Source organism: Rhinoraja longicauda, chromosome 1 (genome assembly GCF_053455715.1).
Source record: "Rhinoraja longicauda isolate Sanriku21f chromosome 1, sRhiLon1.1, whole genome shotgun sequence".
Classification (NCBI taxonomy): domain Eukaryota; kingdom Metazoa; phylum Chordata; class Chondrichthyes; order Rajiformes; family Arhynchobatidae; genus Rhinoraja; species Rhinoraja longicauda.
In genome coordinates, this window is record NC_135953.1 from 101,546,131 (window position 1) to 101,567,253 (window position 21,123).

At 41.4% G+C, this 21,123-nt stretch overlaps 2 protein-coding genes across 4 annotated transcripts in view; both read left to right on the forward strand.

The window, feature by feature from the left end:
* Window positions 1-5,190, forward strand: part of LOC144595816 (putative E3 ubiquitin-protein ligase HERC4) — a 56,361-nt gene extending 51,171 nt beyond the window's left edge. For both annotated transcript variants that reach the window (XM_078403519.1, XM_078403527.1), the window contains exon 23: window positions 2,369-5,190. In XM_078403519.1, the coding sequence (XP_078259645.1) occupies window positions 2,369-2,577 (209 nt within the window). In that variant the 3' untranslated portion in view covers window positions 2,578-5,190. The remainder of the gene's footprint in view (window positions 1-2,368) is intronic.
* Window positions 5,191-7,407: 2,217 nt separating this feature from the next.
* The window catches only part of LOC144595808 (putative E3 ubiquitin-protein ligase HERC3), a 53,991-nt gene continuing 40,275 nt past the window's right edge, over window positions 7,408-21,123 (forward strand). For both annotated transcript variants that reach the window (XM_078403494.1, XM_078403505.1), the window contains exons 1-3: window positions 7,408-7,590; window positions 16,307-16,463; window positions 18,085-18,161. In XM_078403494.1, the coding sequence (XP_078259620.1) occupies window positions 7,428-7,590; window positions 16,307-16,463; window positions 18,085-18,161 (397 nt within the window). In that variant the 5' untranslated portion in view covers window positions 7,408-7,427. The remainder of the gene's footprint in view (window positions 7,591-16,306; window positions 16,464-18,084; window positions 18,162-21,123) is intronic.

Sequence of the window (21,123 nt, forward strand, 5' to 3'; positions counted from 1 at the left end):
AAGCTTCCGGCGACAATCAGTGGAAGCCTCACGTAAGGTAGACGATGGTAGTAGCAGAATTAGCTCAGGACACTTCCAGTTTCTAGCCCTGCGACGTGGATGCTTCTGCTATGAGGCCAATAGTGGTATCATGGGTAATGATGAGGTTGGTGCTGTACTAGGCCGCACAGCCATGGGTGTACAGGGACTAGAGCAGGGGACTAAGCACTAGACATTGAAGAGCACCAGTGCTGGAGGAAATGTTATGACCAATTCTAACTGACTGACGTCTGGAGGTCCAGAAGTCTGTTGCAGATGGAGGCCCCAAGGCCAAGGTGCAGAAGCTTGGTGGGAGTAGTGGGCGATAAAGGGTGGCAGAACGGCACAGCGGTAGAATTGCCTCCTTATTGCACCAGGTTTGATCCTGACTACAGGTGCTATCTGTGCCGAGTTTGTGCGTTCTCCCTGTGACCGTGTGGGTTTTCTCGGGGTGCTCTGGTTTCCTCGCACATTCGAAAGACATGCAGTTTTGTAGGTTATTCGGCTTCTGTAAATTGTTCCTAGATAGAACTAGTGCACGAGTGATCGCTGGTCTGTGTGCACTTGGTTGACCGAAGGGCCTGTTTCCATGCTGTGTCTCTAAAACAAAAGATGAGCTTACTTGATATTATGGTTCTGAATGCTGAGTTGTACTCAATGAATAGCATCCTGATGCAGGCGTCCTTATTGTTAAGGTGATCCAGGGGTGAATGTAATGCAAGGGAGAGGACCTCCAGTGTAGAACCAGAACACATAGAAATAGAATTAGGTAACATTTTTGGTCGAGACCCTTTGTCAGACTGAGAGTCACGGGAAAGGGAAATGAGAGATATTGGAATGAATGAATGAAAGATATGCAAAAAAGTAACCACGATAAAGGAAACAGGCCATTGTTAGCTGTTTGTTAGGTGAGAACGACTACAGACAATGAGACTCAACAAGACGACATTTTGGTGGGGGAGGGATGGAGAGAGAGGGAATGCAGGGGTTACTTGGAAGTTAGAGAAATCAATATTCATACCACTGGGCTGTAAGCTGGCCAAACGAAATAGGAGATGCTGTTCGTCCAATTTGCGTTTGGCCTCACTTTGACAATGGAGGAGGCTTCAGACAGAAAGGCCTGTGTGGGAATGGGTAGAGGAATTAAAGTGCTTGGCAACCGGGAGATCAGGTAGATCCAGACGGACTGAGCGAAGTTGTTCAGTGAAACGACCGCCCAGTCTACATTTGGTCTCGCGTACGTATGAGAGTCCACACCTTGAACAATGGATACAGTAGATGAGGTTGAAGGAGGTGCAGGTAGACCTCTGCCTAACCTGAAAGGACTGTCGGGTCCTTGGAATGTAGCTAATGGCAGAAGTCGAGTGCGTGGGGGGGGGGGAGTTGTGAGTGTGAGCAGAATAAAATGGGATTAACGTGTTTGAGGGTCAGCACAGATTTGTTGAGCCGAAGGGCCTGTTCCTGTGGAGTATGGTCAGACACAGAGTGATTGTAATGCAGCATTCACCTTTTTTGTTTCTTACTTGTCATTCTCAAATGCTGATTTGTAAGAATATTGATTGATTATTGATCAATTGATTGGTGGAATGATTGAAATATACAGCATGGAAACAGGCCCTTTGGCCCACCAAGTCCACGTTGACCATCGATCGCCCATTCACACTAGTTCTACGTTATCCCACTTTCCCATCCACTCTAAACAATGTGGGGCAATTTACAGAAGTCAGTTAACCTACAAACTCGCAACCCTTTGGGAAGTGGGAGGAAACCAGAGCACCCGGGGAAAACCGCCCGGTCGCATGAAAGAATGTGCAAACTCCTCACAGACAGGAGTCAAGTCAGATTTATTTGTCACATACACATACACGATGTGCAGTGAAATGAAAGTGGCAATGCCTGTGGATTGTGCACAAAAAAGAATTACAGTTACAGGATATAAATAAAGTTAATAAGTTACTATAGTGTAGACAAAAATTTAGTCTCTGGAGTCATAAAAGTTGACAGTTCTGATGGCCTGTGGGAAGAAACTCCGTCTCATCCTCTCCATTTTCAAAGCGTGACAGCAGAGGCGTTTGCCTGATCGTAGCATCTGGAACAGTCCGTTGCTGGGGTGGCAGGGGTCCCACATAATCTTGCTTACTCTGGATCTGCACCTCCTGATGTATAGGTCCTGCAGGGGGACGAGTGTAGTTCCCATGGTGCGTTCTGCGAAGATCAGGATCAAACGCGGGTCTCGGGTGCTGTGAGGTAGCGGGTCTACCAGCTGCACCTCTGTGCTGCCAAAATATATGTATATGTAGAATGTACTTTTGTGAATCGTGTAGCATAACTTCAAATGTTCTTTTCTCAGTATTTATGTTCGGATCTGACCAACTTCCAGTGATGGGAATGAAGTGTGTGAAGATAACGATCTCCTCATGTGCGTTGACTGCACATGATTATCCAGAGACAACCACTTGTTCCGACACCTTGCATCTTCCAGAGTACACCAGTCCAGAATCTCTGAGAACAAAACTGGTGATAGCTATCAAATCTAAGAAAAATATTGATAGAGAATGAAGCTAATCAGCAAAAGAGACTTCAGCTCTTCATGGAAGAAACATTATCAAATAAACCCTATCCAATGATCCACGCCTGCACTTATATCAAACACTAGGAACAGCTGGGAAGAAACTGCCCCTGAATCTAGTGGAAATTTTCAAGACTGGAAACCTCTATTATTTTCATGTAGCAAAAGCAAAGTGTTGTCAAACTTGATTTTCAAATTGATGTGTAATTCCTTCTGTGCTCTGAAAGAAAGTTTATTTTGCAACCATTTAGAAGGAGGCTCTTTGGCCCGTCGTGTCTTTGAACAATCCCATTGGTCTCATTACCTTTCTCATTTCCCTGTACCCAGCTTTTTCTATCTCAGCACGGCACAGTCGCGCAGCGGTAGAGTTGCTCCTGACTAAGGGTGCTGTCTTTGCGGAGTTTGCATGTTAGCCCCGTGACCTGCTTTGGTTTTCTCTGGGTGCTTCGGTTTCCTCACACAGGTTTGTAGGTTAATTGGCTTCAGTACAAATGTAAATTGTGCTAGTGTGTAGGACGATGTGAGCGTATGGGGTGATTGCGGGTCGGTGCGGACTCGGTAGGCTGAACACAAGAACACAAGAAAATAGGAGCAGGAGTAGGCCAACCGGCCCCTCGAGCCCGCCATTCAATACGATCATGGCTGATCCTACCCCAACCCCCTTCCCACTATCGCCCTTCCCACCCAAAAGAACCGTGTGATCTCCTGGGATAGGCGAAAAACCGGATAAAAACCCAGGCCAATTTGGAGGAAAAATCCGGGAAATTCCTCTAGGCGATCAAAACTTGTCCAGGAGATTACTCAGGTCTTACTTATACTAACAATAGCTCATGTCCACTTCCCTGCCCACTCACCATAACCCCTAATTCCCTTGTCTATTAAAAAACAATCTATTTCCGTTTTAAATTTATTTAACGTTCCTGCTTCCACAGCTCCCTGAGGCAGCGAATTCCACAGACTAACCACCCTCTGAGTGAAGAAGTTTCTCCTCATCTCAGTTTTAAAAGAACCCCCTCTTATTCTAAGACTATCCCCCTTAGTTCTGGTCTCCCCGATCATCGGAAACATCCCTTACTTAGATTCCTTTTACAATGAGTTGCCATCGGCAATTAAACTAACAGCCCGTCATCGGGGTGTGGGACAAATCCGGAGCACCCTTAGGAAACCCCACAGAAAGAACATGCAAGGTTTGGAGCCGGGACCGAACCAGGAGCTGTGAGGCAGCTCCACTGACTGCTGTGCCTTCACATGGTTGGTAATGTGGTTAAAATAGCCGCTGTGTACCATCGGAAAATGCCGTGGCTCATTGGTATCAGCCTGTGGGCTCTGTTGTACTGCCTAACCTTGGAATGTTTTGCTGGATCATCCATTGGATTTTTATGCGACAGAGACTTGCCAATTCATGGAGGCACATAAAGAGATGCTGAATAAATACACTAAAAGAAAGGAATGACCCAACGAGCAGCAGCAGTACTGCTTCGACAGTAAGCCTGGCTCGCCCCCGCACAACTGGGAGCCCACCTGGAGTCATCCGAGACTCAACTCCGAAGACCGGGAACTGGTGAGGGGGACTGCGACGGAGGTCTGCTTTCAAGATGGCGGTGGACGGAGGAGAGGATCGGTGTTGCCAGGACAACGGGCCTTGAAGGCCAAGATAAGACTGCGCTCTTAGGAACTCTGAAACTTTGATGACGCCAGAAACGTGGCAACTCTTTGTACTCTGTCTCGGTGAAGTCTACTTTTCCACTTCATTTGTTGCACTTTGTACTTGTATATGATTATGCTTATCTGTAGTATGATTTAACTGGATTGTCTGGAAAACAAATATTTTCACTGTGGTTAGGTACATAGGTAAATGTGAAAATAAAGTATCATCATCATTGATAATTATCACCGGTGTATAAACATGAAATGCTGTACATATACTCAGCATCTGTAGCATCTGTGGAGAATAAAATTATTCATATTTCAGGTTGATAACCTTTTGTAAGAACTGGGAAAGTACAATTGAATGTTAAAAGCTGCTGATAACCTGTTCAAATTTAGGGGTAGGCCAATGCATTAGGGCCAAATGGGTTATTGTACTGTAATTATGAGAATACTGTAAGTCGTTTTTGGTGGTCATGTAGCTAAGACCAAAGTATTCAAAGGGAATGGAGACGCAAGAACCTGCAAATGTTGAGATCTTGAGAAAAAGACCAAGTGCTGGAAGAACTCAGTGGGTCAGACTGCATCCTCAGTCTGAAGAAAAGGTCGCAACATGAAACATTGTCCGTCTATTTCCTTGCACAAATACTGCCTGACCCGTCCACTTCTTCCAGCAATTTGTTTTATGCAACCGAAAACAAACCCAGCTTACATTGCGATCTTCGAGCTATAGAACTCTTTCCACACTCCATCTCTAAAGTCTAAAAAAAAAGCATATCTCCGGAGACCAAGATCAGACTTGATTTCAGAGACTTGGGACTTGAACGTAGTAAGATGGCACCAGAACATTGCAACTCTTAACTTGTGTATGATTGTACTCGTGGTTTGATTTGACTGGATAGCACAAAAAACAAAACTTTTCACTGCGAATAATAAAATTAATTAATAGTAAACTACTCCAAGTGTGGTCTCGCCAATGACTTGTACAGCTGCAAATAAAGGCTTATCACTGCACCGATGCATGTGACAATAGTAAACTTAAACCTAAACATTATCCAAAAGATGGTCCTTCGGGGTGTGTGGCGCTCTGTCGGGACTGCACTGGTGTCATTTCAATTTGAATTCAAGAGTGGGATTTGAACTGACAAGACTTATGACTCAGAGGCAAGGGTGTTCCTTATCTGTGACTCATTTCCTTTCCAATGTGACAGCTTGGTTTCCATTTCCAATCCTTATGGGCGGAGTTCAGCAAGAACGACGAAAGGAAACTGAATCTAAAAGCATGAAAGGAATGGGGAAAAACATTGGGTGGAATCAGAAACAAAACAATTACCGAGCAGGTCACACTCACAAAAGAAATACTGAAGTTTAATATTTTGCTCTATTAGAGATAGAATCATAGTCGTACATTGTGGAAACAGGCCCATTGGCCCAACCTGCCCATGCCGACCAACATGTCCCACCTACACTGGTCCCATATATATTAGCTGCCCGTTTTTGACCCATATTCCTCTAAACCTGTCTTATCCATGTACCTGTCTAGATGTTTTTAAAATATTGTGATAGTACCTGCATCAGTGAGGCAATGCAGGGGTCACCCATGCTCTCCAGAGATGGTGGGTGACTCCAGCACTTTGTGTGTTTTTTAATATAAACCAGCATCTGTGGCTCTTTGTTTCTCCCTTTCAGTTTTGTTCAGACGGACAATTTAGTTTAGTTCACGTGTACCGAGTTCAACAAAAAGCTTTTTTTTGTTTCACAGCGTACAGATACATGATAAGGGAATAACATTTAGTGCAAGATAAAGCCAGTAAAGTCCGAGCAGAGGTAGATTGAGGGACTCCAATGAGGTAGGTAGCAGTTCAGGACTGCTTTCTAGTTGTGGTTGGATGGTTCAGTTGCCTGATAACAGCAGGGAAGAAACTGTCCTTGAATCTGGAGGTGTGCGTTTTCACACTTCTATACCTTTTTCCTGATGGGAGAGGGGAGAAGAGGGAGTGGCCGGAGTTCGACTTGTTCTTGATTATGCTGCTGGCCTTGCTGAGGCAAAGTGAGGTATAAATTGAGTCAATGGAAGGGAGGTTGGTTTGTGTGATGGTCTGAGCTGCATCCACTATTATCTGAAATCTCTTGGATGGAGTTGTATCCAAACCAAGCTGTGGTGCATCCAGAAAAAAATGTTTTCTACGGCACATCTGTAGAAGTTGGTGAGAGTTGCTGGGAACATGCCAAACTACCTAAGCCTTCTAAGGAAGTCCTAAGGAATGCCGGAGACTCAGGTTCGATCCTGACTACGGGTGCTGCACTGTAAGGAGTTTGTACATTCTCCCCGTGACCTGCGTGGGTTTTCTCCGAGATCTTCGGTTTCCTCCCACACTCCAAAGACGTACAGGTATGTAGGTTAATTGGCTGGGTAAATGTAAAAATTGTCCCTAGTGGGTGTAGGATAGTGTTAATGTGCGGGGATCGCTGGGCGGCACGGACTTGGAGGGCCGAAAAGGCCTGTTTCCGGCTGTATAGATATGATATGATATGATATTCGGCCCATCAAGTCTACTCCGCCATTCAATCATGGCTGATCAACCTCTACCTCCGAACTAGGGTTGCCAACTGTCCCGTATTAGCCGGGACATCCCGTATATTGGGCTGAATTGGTTTGTCCCATATGGGACCGCCCTTGTCCCGTATTAGGCCCGGGCGCCGCCTAACGGGGTTGCGTAGTAACCCGCCTCGCGACCCAAGGGGCCGCCATTGGTGGAACGGGAGCACGTGGCCGCTGGCTGGGTGAGGTCATGTGGGGCACGGGACGTTGATGTCACCTTTTGTCCCTTATTTGGGAGTGAGAAAGTTGGCACCCCTACTCCGAACCCCATTCTCCTGCCTTCTCCCCATAACCTCTGCACTAATCAAGAAGCGTTGGGTTTGCCTTCCTTGTAAGTTCGCTGAGTAACATTGGGGTTCACTTGAGCACAGACAGGACTGGTTGTCAGGAAGGTGAGAAGCGGCTCCCGGGTGAAATACCCCAGAGAGGGGATTCCCCCTTATCTGACTCCTGGGGATGCCATTGGTGGACGGGGATGTTTGGGGGTGGGACCTGACTCCACGTGATGATAAAGTGAAACTTTATAACCTGACACTGGCATTTCATCTCATTTATTTCACACTTTTCCCGGATCGGTGACACGAAGGGGCGATGCTGTACAACTGGGAGACGGGTTTGCAGCCCGAACGCTGTTCCGACTTGGACGATGTTCTGGGCACCGAGCAGATTCGGCACCTTTGCTGCCGGGGCGGCTGCACAGTGTTTGTGCTGACCAGCGGGAGGGTTTTCAAGAAAGTCGATGGAAAACGACCTGGTAAGGGGGAACATGCGGGTAAAACCACTGTACGCTGCAGGAGGCAGGATGATGTTGTATCTCAAATGGACACGCAGTTCTTTATATATTGAGGCAATCTACAATGTCATTAAAGCGTTTATGTAGGATGTACAGCAATCTATGCATTTGATACAAAGTGCCGGAGTAACTCAGTGGGTCAGGCAGCATCGCTTAATGTAGAAATAAGGAACTGCAGATTTTTAAAAAATGCTTTTATTTCATGCAAAAAACCCCGGTATAAATTAGTATAATGCTTGAATCAATTCCCCCTCCACTTCTCTTCCACCTTGGGAGTCGATTACGATCTGAGTAATATAAGAAAATAACTGCAGATGCTGGTACAAATCGATTTATTCACAGAATGCTGGAGTAACTCAGCAGGTCAGGCAGCATCTCAGGAGAGAAGGAATGGGTGACGTTTCGGGTCGAGACCTTTCTTCAGACCCTTCTGTCCCGAGATGCTGCCTGACCTGCTGAGTTACTCCAGCATTTTGTGAATAAAACGATCTGTGTAATGACTGGTATTAGTGCCTGGGGAAAAGGGCCGGCTCTGTGCTCTGGGCACTGACGTTTCTAGTTTGTTTATCGCTGGTTAGTTTCAGTTTCTCTTCTCACACACAGTGTCAGCGTCACCAGCAGGCTGTGAGAACAGCGACTTTATCCGTTTGAGCGGTGAAAACGAAACTCTCCCCTCAAACCCCGCCTTTGCCTTTTATTGTGATCGGCAGCCAGGGGAGGTGTTTTGGTGGATAAAACTGTATGGGATGGTAAAATTAGAGTGAATTGACAATCCAGTGAGGAGTATGCAAATTGCTGAAACACTTCAAGAAACTGCAGGTGCTGATTGTGTAGGAAAGAACTGCAGATGCTGGTTTAAATCGAAGGTAGACACAAAATGCTGCAGCAACTCAGCGGGACAGGCAGCTTCTCTGGAGGGAAGGAACGTCACACATTCCTTCTTGACAGAGGTGCTGCCTGCCCCGCTGAGTTACTCCAGCATTTTGTGTCAACCTGCAGATGCTGATTAATGCACAATAGGGCACGCAGTGCTGGAGTAACAGCGGGCCAGGCAGCATCTCTGGAGGATTGGTATAAAGCTTCAAAATAATAATTTAAAAAGGAAACGCTGGAAAATCTGAAATAAAAAGGTTGAAAAACAAAACGCTGAAAAAAACCTCAACGGGAAACGCAGCATCTGTGGGAAGCAAAGAACTACAGAGGCCGGTTAATGCACAAAGTGCTGGAATCATTCAGCGGTCAGACAGCATCTCTGGAGAACATGGATAGGTGATATTTCGGATGGGGAATCTTCTTCAGGTTGATTGTGTTTGGCGGAAATCCACATGAACTCTGCGCTATCCTGCTATTATTTTTTAAGTGTATCTTCCCACTTCCTTAATCATAAATTTCATAATTTTTCCTACTACCTCTTATATCAGAGTTACTGATTCTGGTTATAGTATGAATATTAATTTATCTAATTTCAAGTATCCCTTGCATTCCCTCTCTCCCTGTCCCTCCCCCACCCGAGTTATCTTGCTATTTTCATTGTTCGTATCCCTTCATTATCAATTCTTCCACAGCCAACCATGTACTATTGTGGGCTCCACCTTTCCTGAGTCATTGGTGCCGCCTGTGATTTGTTCTGTAACTCACACATCCAGTTTCCTTCTCCGCTGACTTTCAGTCTGAAGAGGGTTTCGACCCAAAACGTCACTTATTCCTTTTTTCCAGAGATGCTGCTTGACCCGTTGAGTTACTCCAGCACATTGTGTCTACTACTGGCTCTAGCCCAACATTTTGTTTCTTGCATAGGAAAGAACTGCAGATGCTGGTTTAAATCGAAGGTAGACACAAAATGCTGGAGTGACTCAGCGGGTCAGGCAGCATCTCGGGAGAGAAGGAATGGGTGACGTTTCGGGTCGAGACCCTTCTTACCCAAACCCGAAACGTCACCCATTCCTTCTATCCAGAGATGCTGCTTGACCCGCTGAGTTACTCCTGCATTTCTGTGTCTATTTTCTTACTTGCTCCTTTCTGTAATACTGGGGTTACATTTGCTGCCCTCCAATTTGTGGGAACCATTCCAGAATCTATGGAATTATGGAAAATGCCAACTGGTGCATCCACTATCTCTGCAAAGCCTTGGGATGCAACTCACCAAGTCAGGGATGAAGATTTCTGACCCAATGTTGCCTGTCATTTCCCTCCACAGATGTTGCTTGACTTGCTGAGTTCCTTCAGCACCTTATCATATCATCATATATATACAGCCGGAAACAGGCCTTTTCGGCCCTCCAAGTCCGTGCCGCCCAGCGATCCCCGTACATTAACACTATCCTTTTTTTTAAAAAATATTTTATTTTTGAAAAGCATATGTACAAATCGAAATAAGAAAAAACACATTTGTTACAAAGTTCTTACATAGCTTCCATTTTTAAATTTTTGAAGAGAGAAAGTAAAAATAAAAATATAAAACTATAAACTTGGGGAGAGAGAGTAAGAGGGTTAAAAAAAAAAAAATTTAAAAAAAAGGATCTAACAATAAAAATTAACGGGAGTAGATCCGGGAGACAAAAACCACAGCTGTACATCCAACCCCCAACTCAAGTTTCAACTTTTTATTTAAATTTTTTTTTATTTTAGTCCTGTGCCAAACCCATTTACTTTTCTAAAAATTCAATAAATGGAGACCATATTTTTAAAAATAACTCAGGTTTGTCGATTAAGGCAAACCTTATTTTTTCCAAATGCAGGGTCTCTGTCATTTCCATAGTCCACATTTTAATTGTGGGGGTTATTGGTTTTTTCCAAAATTTAAGTATTAGTTTTTTCGCAGTTATTAGACTGTAATCAAGAAAATGTACCTGACTTACTGTAAAATTTGTAGTATGTTCTGATAATCCTAATATAATTAATTTTGGGTCCATATCTAATTTTTTATTAATAACTTTAGAAACTATTTTAAAAATCTCCAACCAGAAGTTTTGCATTTTTATACAAGTTACGAAAATATGAGTTAAATTAGCTTCTTGAAATTGACATTTATCACACATAGGAGAGATACTAGGAAAAATCCTATTTAATTTCGTCTTCGAATAATGTAATCTATGTATTATTTTAAATTGTATTAAGGAATGTCTAGTATTCAATGAACATTGATGTATATGTTGTAAACTTTCATCCCATATATCTTGCATTATAAATTGATTCAATTCGTCCTCCCATGCTCGTCTATAAGATTCTGATGACGGAATGTCAATGTCAAGGAGAATATTGTAAATAAAAGATATTAATTTATTTGAGTTATAATGTCGAATCAAGTGTTTCTGGACCTCTAAACTTATATTCTTGCATGTGTGATTTTACATAATCTCTAAGTTGTAAATATCTAAAATAATTATTAACATGTAATCCGTACTTCTGCTGTAACTCCTGAAACGAAAGAAAAGTTCCCTTATGATAAAGATCTCCCACCCTTTTGATTCCATAACTTTTCCATTGAGCAAAGCCTCTATCTAAGACAGACGGTTTAAAAGAAGGATTATTCGCAATAGGAAGGAAAACAGATAATTTACTCAATTTTAACGTAAGCTTTAATTGTTTCCAGGTACGGATAACACTATGTATAATGGGATTACCTCCATATGTTTTTTTATTTAAATTTATTGGAGCTAAGAGGATCGCACCAATATCGAATGGTAAACAATCCTCTTTCTCCATCTTTAACCAATCCGGTTGTTGATCAGAATCATCCAACCAGCAGGTTATATTTTTAATATTAACCGCCCAATAATAAAATAAAAAGTTAGGTAAAGCAATTCCTCCATTAATTTTAGACTTACATAAGTGTCTTTTATTTATTCTATGAGTCTTGTAGTCCCAAATAAAATTAGTAACAATTGAATCAATTTAAAAAAAAAACTTTTTTGGAAGGTAGATCGGAATTGCTTGAAATAAGTATAGTAGCTGTGGAAGAAAGATCATCTTTATAGCATTACTACGACCAACTAATGATATAGGAAGTGTTTTCCAAAATTGGATATTTCTGTGTAATTTAGCAAGTAAAGGAGGAAAATTTGATTTAAATAAAGAAGTATATTTCCTAGTCACGTAAATTCCAAGATATTTAAACTTTTCATAGGCAATTTTGAAAGGAAATTGTTGAAGTATGGCCGGATTATGCTCCATTATTGGCATAATTTCACTTTTATACCAGTTAATTCTATAACCTGAAAATGAACCAAATTGAGTTATGAGATTTAATAAATTCGGAATGCTAATTTCTGGCTTTGTAATATATATTAATACATCATCCGCATATAAAGAAATTTTATTGGTTGTATGTTTAGTGTTGTAGCCATAAATATCTGAATTTGATCTAATACTCTCAGCAAGTGGTTCTATAATAAGGGCAAATAAAAGTGGTGATAGTGGACATCCTTGTCTACAACCCCTAGCTAAATGAAATTTAGATGACAGCATTTGATTAGTTAATATTCTAGCTGTTGGGGATGTATATAAAAGTTTCACCCATGCACAAAAATTTTCACCTAGTTGAAATTTTTCCATCACTGAGAAAAGATAGGGCCATTCTACTTGATCAAATGCTTTTTCAGCATCTAGCGAGATGATTGCTAAATCTTCATTTAATAGTCTATTTGAATAAATTATATTAAACAAGCGTCTCAAGTTGAAAAATGAATATCGTTTGGCTATAAAGCCTGATTGATCGGGGTGTATCAATTTGTCTATAACTAGACTTAATCTCTGAGCTAAGATTTTCGCTAATATCTTCTGATCAGTATTTAAAAGAGCTATCGCCCTATACGAACCAGGGTCTTCAGAATCCTTATCTTTTTTAGGAATGAGGATTATTGTTGATTCAGTCAGAGTTTGTGGCAATCTCTGTTGTTTAAAGGCGTGACTATATACAGTTTGCAAACGTGGAGAGATCAAACCACTGAATTTTTTATAAAATTCATTATTTAAGCCATCAGGGCCAGGAGTCTTCCCATTTTTCATGGATTTAATAGTCTCTTCAACGTCTTTCATAGTTATTTCTGTGCCCAGTAAATTTCTATCACTCACATTCAAACCAGGAAGGTTACATTCCTGCAAAAACTTTTGCATCTGCGCAGAAGTATCTATTATTTTTGATGAATATAATGACTGATAAAATTGCAAAAATCTCTGATTAATATCCTTAGGTAGTTTAAGCAAATCTCCATTTTCTGATCTAATTTTATGAATTGTAGCATCATCTTCTAATTTACGGAGTTGACGTGCTAGCAATTTCTGTGGTTTATCTCCAAATTCAAAATGTTTTTGTTTAGTATATTGAAAAAGCCTTAAAATATGAGCTGAAAGGATATAATTTAACTTATATTTGAGCACTGCAATTTTATTATGTATTTCAATAGAGGGAGCGATGGCATTTGTTATGTCTAACTGTCTTATCTGACTTTCCAAGTCATTCTGTTCAGCTCGGTTCTTCTTGTTTTGAGACGCTTGAAAAGCAATAATACATCCTCTCACAAACGCTTTAAATGTTTCCCAAAGCAGGGACGCAGGTGTTTCAGGAAGGTCATTTGCGTTAAAAAAATCTCAAATTGCGATTTAAGATAGTCATAACATGCTTTTTCATTTAAGATTTGCGGATTAAATCTCCAATTAGTCTGTTTCCCCGTTACTCCTTGGAGTTTTACCCTAAATGTTAAAGGGGCATGATCGGATATAATAATATTATGATATTTTGAATTATACGTATAAGGAATAAGTTTGGAGTCCACCAAGAAATAATCAATTCTTGAATAAGTTTTATGCACAGGTGAATAAAATGAATACTCTCGGCCTGAAGGATTATCAATCCTCCAAACATCTTTTATATTTGCATTATTTATATAAGAGTTTAATAATTCACACGACTTGGATTTTGTTTTCCTTTGAGTTGAAGATCTATCCAAATAAGGATCTAATGTACAATTTAAATCTCCTCCAATTATCAAGTTATATTGTCCAAATTCTGGAATGGTATTAAATATTTTTTTAAAAAAATAACGGATTATCAAAATTTGGTGCGTAGACATTCACCAATATCAATTTTGTAGAATATAGTTCTCCCACTAATATAACATATCTACCTTCAGTGTCGACTATAGAGGAAGTATTTATAAATGGTATACCCTTACGAATTAAAATAGCAACACCTCTTGATTTAAAGGGAAACGATGAGTGAAATACTTTATCAATCCATTTGCCTTTCAGTCTATTATGTGCTACATTTTTTAGATGAGTTTCCTGAAGGAACATTATGTCTGCATCAATAGATTTTAAATGTGAAAGTACTTTACCTCTTTTAATTGGTTCATTAACACCCTTGACATTCCAACTACAAAATGTAATACCTTTAACCCCTGTTTTCCTAATAGAATCTTGCATCTTAACCGATAAATGGTCTATAATAAAGCAAATGGTCTGGCACCCGGACTACAACATTTTTCTTGAATGAGGGGTGGATGATCTTTTGTACAGCGTAGAGTGCCTCCCGGAAATATCTCCCAAAAGTATATAATTTCTGAAAAATGACATAATAATAAAAGTTAAATCTAAAAAAAAAAATCAATATATAAAAAGTTAAAAGAGTGCAGGAAAAAAGAAGAGACAACTAAAACTACAACTACAATTAGTGCAGTTAGTGTTAGCCAACCTAAGGTGGCAAAAAATCTAAGGACTTCCGTGAGATGTAAAAAAAAATTAATACTAGCTCCGTTTTTTAACACAGTTATTTTTTTTTTTTCCGGTTTTAAATATATATATATTTTTAGAAGCAAGGGGAAATAAACAGGACAGGCCCAAAGAAATTTAATCCAAAATAGGCCAGTTTTCCCCCCTAGGGTGTATTAGTTAAATGTTAAAAGTAAAATTTACATGAGTCAAGTGTTACTTGAACTTCTTATTGGTAGTGATTAATAATATTTTTTATTAATAGTAGTTAATAAAAATTAATAGTCATATAGCTTATTCACTGGTCTTGGAACTTTAAATTATAACGCCTTATAACCCAATCAGTTCTCTGCCAGTGATTACAGCCGTGGAGTGGTATTCATCCCTTCAGCGAGTTTTCAATCTCTCGGGCGAATTCGAATGCTTTATTGTGATCAGTATAAAAAGTTTCTGTCTGCTTGTAGGTGACTCGCAGTTTGGCCGGGTACAACATTCCGAATCTGAGCGATGAGATCTTCCTCAGAATTGATCTTCTCTCATTAAAAAGTGCTCTTTTCTTAACCACCTCAGCAGGATAATCTCTAAAAATACGGATATTGTCGCCTTGGAATGATAAGTTTCTGTTGATAGCGATTAACACTATCCTACACACACTAGGGACAATTTTTACATTTACCCAGCCAATTAACCTACATACCTGTACGTCTTTGGAGTGTGGGAGGAAACCGAAGATCTCGGAGAAAACCCACGCAGGTCACGGGGAGAACGTACAAACTCCTTACAGTACAGCACCCGTAGTCAGGATCGAACCTGAGTCTCCGGCGCTGCATTCGCTGTAAAGCAGCAACTCTACCGCTGCGCTACCGTGCCGCCCGTTAAACCTTGTGTTTTGCTACCTTTCAGTTGCCTTGTTGGTAGGATTTGAAGTCCAGTTTTACATATGTGGGTTAATTGGCCACCGTACATTGCTCCGGTGTATAAATGCGTGATAGAATCTGTGTGACATTGAAGAGAATGTAGGCAAATCTTTTAAAAGGGATTGATGTAAGATTAGCGTAAATGTGTGGTTGATGGTTGATGTGTGGCCGCTAGGAATGAAGGGGGGACCGGGCAGGGGGTCGCCGAGAATGAAGGGGGGTCCCACTGGGGGGCCGCCTGCAGCCATGTTCACCGCTTCGAGCGGAAGATAGGATTGTTCAATGTGAAGGAAGGAACGGCTGATACTGGTTTAAATCGAAGATTGACACAAAAAGCTGGAGTAACAGCGGGACAGGCAGTATCTCTGGAGAGAAGGAATGGGTGACATTTCGGGTCGAGATCCTTCTTCAGTCTGAATGTCTAGGCATTGGGAACATGTTTCCTGCCTCTGACGTGTCCAACCCCTTAATAATCTTGTGTGTTTCGATAGGATCCCCTCTCATCCCTCTGGGTTCCAGTGTGCGGGCCTAGTCGCTCCAGTCTTTCAACATGTGACAGTTCCGCCATTCCAGGAATTAACCTAGTAAACCTACACTGCACGCCCTCAATAGCAAGAATATCCTTCCTCAAATTTGGAGAAATGCAAATGCAAATATTAACCAAATGCAGACAGGAGTGACTAGTGTAGATGGGACATGTTGGTCAGTGTGGGCAAGTTGGGCCAATGGGCCTGTTTCCACACTGTATGACTATGACTGTTCAATGAACTTTTTGTAACTTTGCCAGTGCCAGAAACGTGGCGACTCTTGTGTACTGCCTTGGTGAGGTCTGCTGTGTGATTTTACCAGGTTGTATGCAGTTAAAGAGTTTCATTGTACTGAGCTACATGTGACAACAAAGTATCATTGAATCATTTAATTTAGTTGGTCAAAGAGCCTCTTTCCATGCTGTATATCTCTCTATAACTCCAGGACTTTGTGCGATTATGAGTCCAGTTCCAGAACCACAATTTACACATTGAGCATTAATAACTTGTTTTCATCCCATGCAGGGCAGTTCCCTTATTTCAAGGAACAGAAGATTCACTTTGCTGATTGTGGGACATCCCAAGTTCTGTTTGTTTCGGAAACGGGAAGTATTTTTGAGAGTCAAGTCAATTCAAAGAGACGTGCAAATAATCCAAGTGGGATCACGTTATCAAAACCACAGTAAGGCTGCATTATTCTTAGTCTTTCAAATCTGAACAAAGTTGAAGTTTTCTGTTAACTCTATGCTGCTGTGTTGTAATCTGCTCCAACAGAGTCAAAGGTCACCAACACTTGCAAGGGGTAAAAATGTAAACATGTTGGATTTATTTGCTTCTCAATGAAATAAACATTTAGAGGACATTCTGATTATTAAAGATTGCAAGTTCCATCTAGCAGACGGCACCCGTTGACAGTGCAGCACCCTAATGAGATATAATCTTTGATTAAAATGTTCAACTTTCCATGGAAGGATTTTAGATCGTCATAGAGTCATATAGTGTGGAAACAGGCCCTTCGGCCCAACTTGCATGCCAATCAACAAGCCCTTCGGCCCAACTTGCATGCCAATCAACAAGCCCCATCTACACTAGTCCCACATGCCTGCATTTAGTCCATATCCCTCTAAGATTATCCTATCCTTGTACCTGTCTAAATGTTTCTTAAACATTGTGATAGTACCTTCTTCAACTACCTCTTCCGGCAGCTCGTTCCATACACCTACCACTCTTTATGAAGAAAAAAAAGTTATTCCTCAATTTCCTTTAAAATCTTTCCCCCCTCACCTTAAACCTATGTCCCCTGGTTTTTGATTCCCCTACTGTAGTTAAAAGTCTCTGCATTTACCCTATCTATTCCTCGCATGATCCTATTCACATCCACAAGATTTGAGATACAACAACATCCTTCCTCCCTCTCTGGGGTATTTCACCCGGGAGCCGCTTCTCCCCCCCCCCCCCCCCCCCCCCCCCCCCCCCGACGATGAGTCCTGTGCTCAAGTGAACTCTCTTGATACTCCAAGAGCTTACAAGGAAAGCACACCAACACTTCTTGATTAGTGCAGGTGTCATAGGTTACGGGGAAAAGACAGGAGAATGGGGTTCGGAGGGAGAGATAGATTAGCCATGATTGAATGGTGGAGTAGACTTGATGGGCCTAATGGCCTAATTCTACTCCTATTCCTTATGACATAACAAAGTTGGAGCTCTTAGTTTTGTTTAGTTTTAAGGCACAACAGATACCTTGTCCGACCATGTTCATGCCATCCATCACTCATTTACACACCATGTTAACCATATCCTTCCATTCCCTGCATCCATGTGCCTCTTAAATGCCACTATCGTATCTGTCTTTAAGTACAACCTTTGGCAGCGCACATCAGCCACACATTGGACTCTTAAAAAAAAAAACGCATCTTTCCTTAAAACTTTTCCCTCTCTGCCCTTGAAGCCATACCATCTAGTCTTTGATATTTGTGATGTCAAAGGTTCTGATTGTCTACCTTGCCTATGCCTCTCATAATTATATTTACTTCTAATATGCCTCCCCTCAAACTCCGAAGCACTGGAGAAAATAGTCCACCGCTGGAATATTAGCCAGAGCACCGGGGAGAATATGGAAGGTCAACACAGAGTACTGGTGGTCAGGAATAAACCTGGGCTCATGCAGCTGCACAGCATCAGCACTACCTGCTGCTTTACTGCGCTGTTCAATATCATATGAACAGATACATTAAAGCACAGTCTCAGATGTATTAATAAATGTGGGGAGTGTACATAATTATGTTCTTTTTTTTAATGTTTAGGTTGGTTAAGAGTTTGAGTGAAAGTAATATAATACAAGTAACCTGCGGAAACAATCATTCTTTGGCGCTCTCCAAAGGTAAATGATAAAATAAAATGGCCTCTGTGAGTTAATAAGAAATATTGACATACTGATTAAACTGTACATACTGCCAAAGGAATGAACAAATCAAATTTGGGTTTAAAATGGCACATCTTACAAGAAGGATGATATGTTTTGGAGAAGGTGCAGAAGAAGATGCAACCAGGATGTTGCCTGGATTAAAGAGTATTAGCTATAAGGAGAGGTTAGACAAACCTGGGCTGTTTTCTCTGTAGTGTCAGAAGCTGAGGGGCATGCTGATAGAATTGTATGAAATTATGAGAGACATAAACACGTTAGATGGTTAGTCTTTTTCCCAAAATGGAAATGCCAAAATATAGAGGGCATAGCTTTAAGTTGAGAGGGGAAACTAAACTAATTTATGACCTGATCCAAGATGCAGAAGATAGGTAACAGAGAGTATTTTGTTTCTATAGGTTTTCAATGATTATTTTACTAAAATTGTGCCAGTAATGATAAGCAAATTAGGCATAGATGGGACCTATTTCTGGAAGAACAAAAATAAAAACTAGGGAAGTTATTAAAAAGCTATGCTGAGCTTCTTTAGATATCACTTGTAACATCGTGTATAATCCAGTTGCCACGTTAATCATCGACACATACAGCACCAATACAGGCCCTTCAGCCCACCATGTCCATACTGACTTATCAAGCACCCATCCGCACTCATCCCATTTTTACTCTTGTATCCCCATCAACTCCCCCATTGTCCTGCCACCCACCCACACTAGGGGCAATGCACAATGGGCAATTAACCTACTAACTTTGGCGTGGAACACCCAGGGCAAACACATGTGGCCACAGTGAAAATATGCAAACTGCACACTGAGAGCATTCAAGATCAGGATGCTGCATGACAATGGAGCTAATTGTTAGGCCACAGTGCCACCCAATTATACCAATGGGATATAGAGCATGCAGAGAAGGTTTACGAGGATGATCTCAGAGATGTGTGTATATTACACAAAAGGAAAGGGTCTCTTTTCTCTTATGTAAAGATATGGACAAATATTTTTGACAGGATGGATGCATTGAGAATGTTTCCAATATTGGGCAAGAGCATAACTGGAAGTTTCAGTATAAGTGTGGAAACAAAGAATTGCAAATGCTGGTTAATACACAATAGATACAAAGTGCTGGAGTAAATCAGCAGGTCAGGCAGCATCTCTAGAGAACATGGATAGGTGACATTTGGGTCGGGACTCTTCTTCAGTATAAGTTTCAGTATAAGATAGTCAGCAAGAAATCCAGAGGGGAATTCAAGAAGCTTCAGTTTAGTTTATTGTCACGGTACCGAGGTACAGTGAAAAGCTTTTTTTTGTGTGCTTTCCAGTCAGTGGAAAGACGATACGTGATTACAATCAGTCCATTTACAGTATAGATATATGATAAGGCAAAAACGTTTAGCGAATGGTAAAGCCAGCAAAGTCCGATCAAGGATAGTCTGATGGTCACCAATGTGGTAGATAGTAGTTCAGGACTGTTCTCTGGTTGAAGTAGGATGATTCAGTTGCCTGATAACAGCTGGAAAGATTTGCTGGGAATGTGGAAACGGTGCCATAGAGAGTGGTTAAGGCAAACATATATTTGATGCATTTAGGGGAAGGTTGTTCAAGTATGTGGAGCATAAAGGAATAGAAGGCTATGCAGGTAGACTAGATAGGGAAGAAGCTTATTGGACCTAATGCGTTGCTTCTGTGCCAGATAAGCTTTGTTTAGTTCAATCCTTAAATTACTGTTGGGGGTTAATTTAGGACTGAAGCTGCTGCCAACATGATGTAAGAGCTGTTTGTCAGAAACTTTACCTGTTGTGATATTGCAAGGACTATTTTGTTGTATCACAAGGACTATTTTGTTTGGCCGCATAGCAACATGAATATATGAGAATGACGTCATATTGGCGGGCACTCTGGTTCCAGGTGGCCGTGAAATAAACCGAGCCTGGATTTATGCCCCAGCTTTCAAACCTTTAAATACGTGTACTTGTGGTCATTCCAGAGTCATAACAACGGTATAAGATACCGGACCACGAAGTACAACATTACCCAACCATCAGCCTGGTTGTTGTAGCTCTTTACTGTACTTGAGAGTCTTTATTCACTTTGGAAGTGAAGCTGACATACTTTCCCTTTGTCTTCTTTACAATTTTAGTGTTGACAGTATCTTCTGAATGGATAAAAAGGTTCCACCTGCCTTTAGTAATGGAGGGAATTATTCACCACCATCAACCCCAAGTTTCTTTCTATTGTATGCCAACCCATTGTTGCAGAAACAAGGAACTACAGATACTAGTTCACCAAGGAAATACATAAAATAATGGAGTAACTCAGCAGATCAGACAACATCACTGGAGAATGTGGATAGGTGACGTTTTGGGTTGGGACTGAAGAAGTGTCCAGGTCTGAAACATCACCTATCCATGTTCTCCAGGGATGCTGCCTGACCTGCTGAGTTACTCCAGCAATGTGTGTCTTTCCTTGTTAATCCATTATTCAGAGTTGTGTCTGCACTCGCTAGGATTTTGAGTACGAATTAGAAGAGTAATCCATACTCAAACCACTGACTCGGAGGCAAGAATATCACCTCTGAGCCACTGGTCACTGTATCTGGATGTGAGTAACCTGCTGGATATCTCAGTCATATTTCAAAGTCTTGTGGATGAAATCTATCCTCCATCACTACTACTGTCAAGTGGGCACCCAAGCCAGGCATGCTGGTCCCAGAAGCGGGTTTGCATTCATTAATTATAATCGCTCTACTCTTTTAAACCTCTACTCCAACAGCAACATTCCGTAATCCTTTCATCCTGAAAATGCACACTGTGGATGGCTTGATTGTAATCATGTGCAGTCTTTCTTCTGACTGGAGAGCACACAAGAAAGCTTTTCACTGTACCTCGGTACACGTGACAACAAACTAAGCTAAACTAAAAATGTTG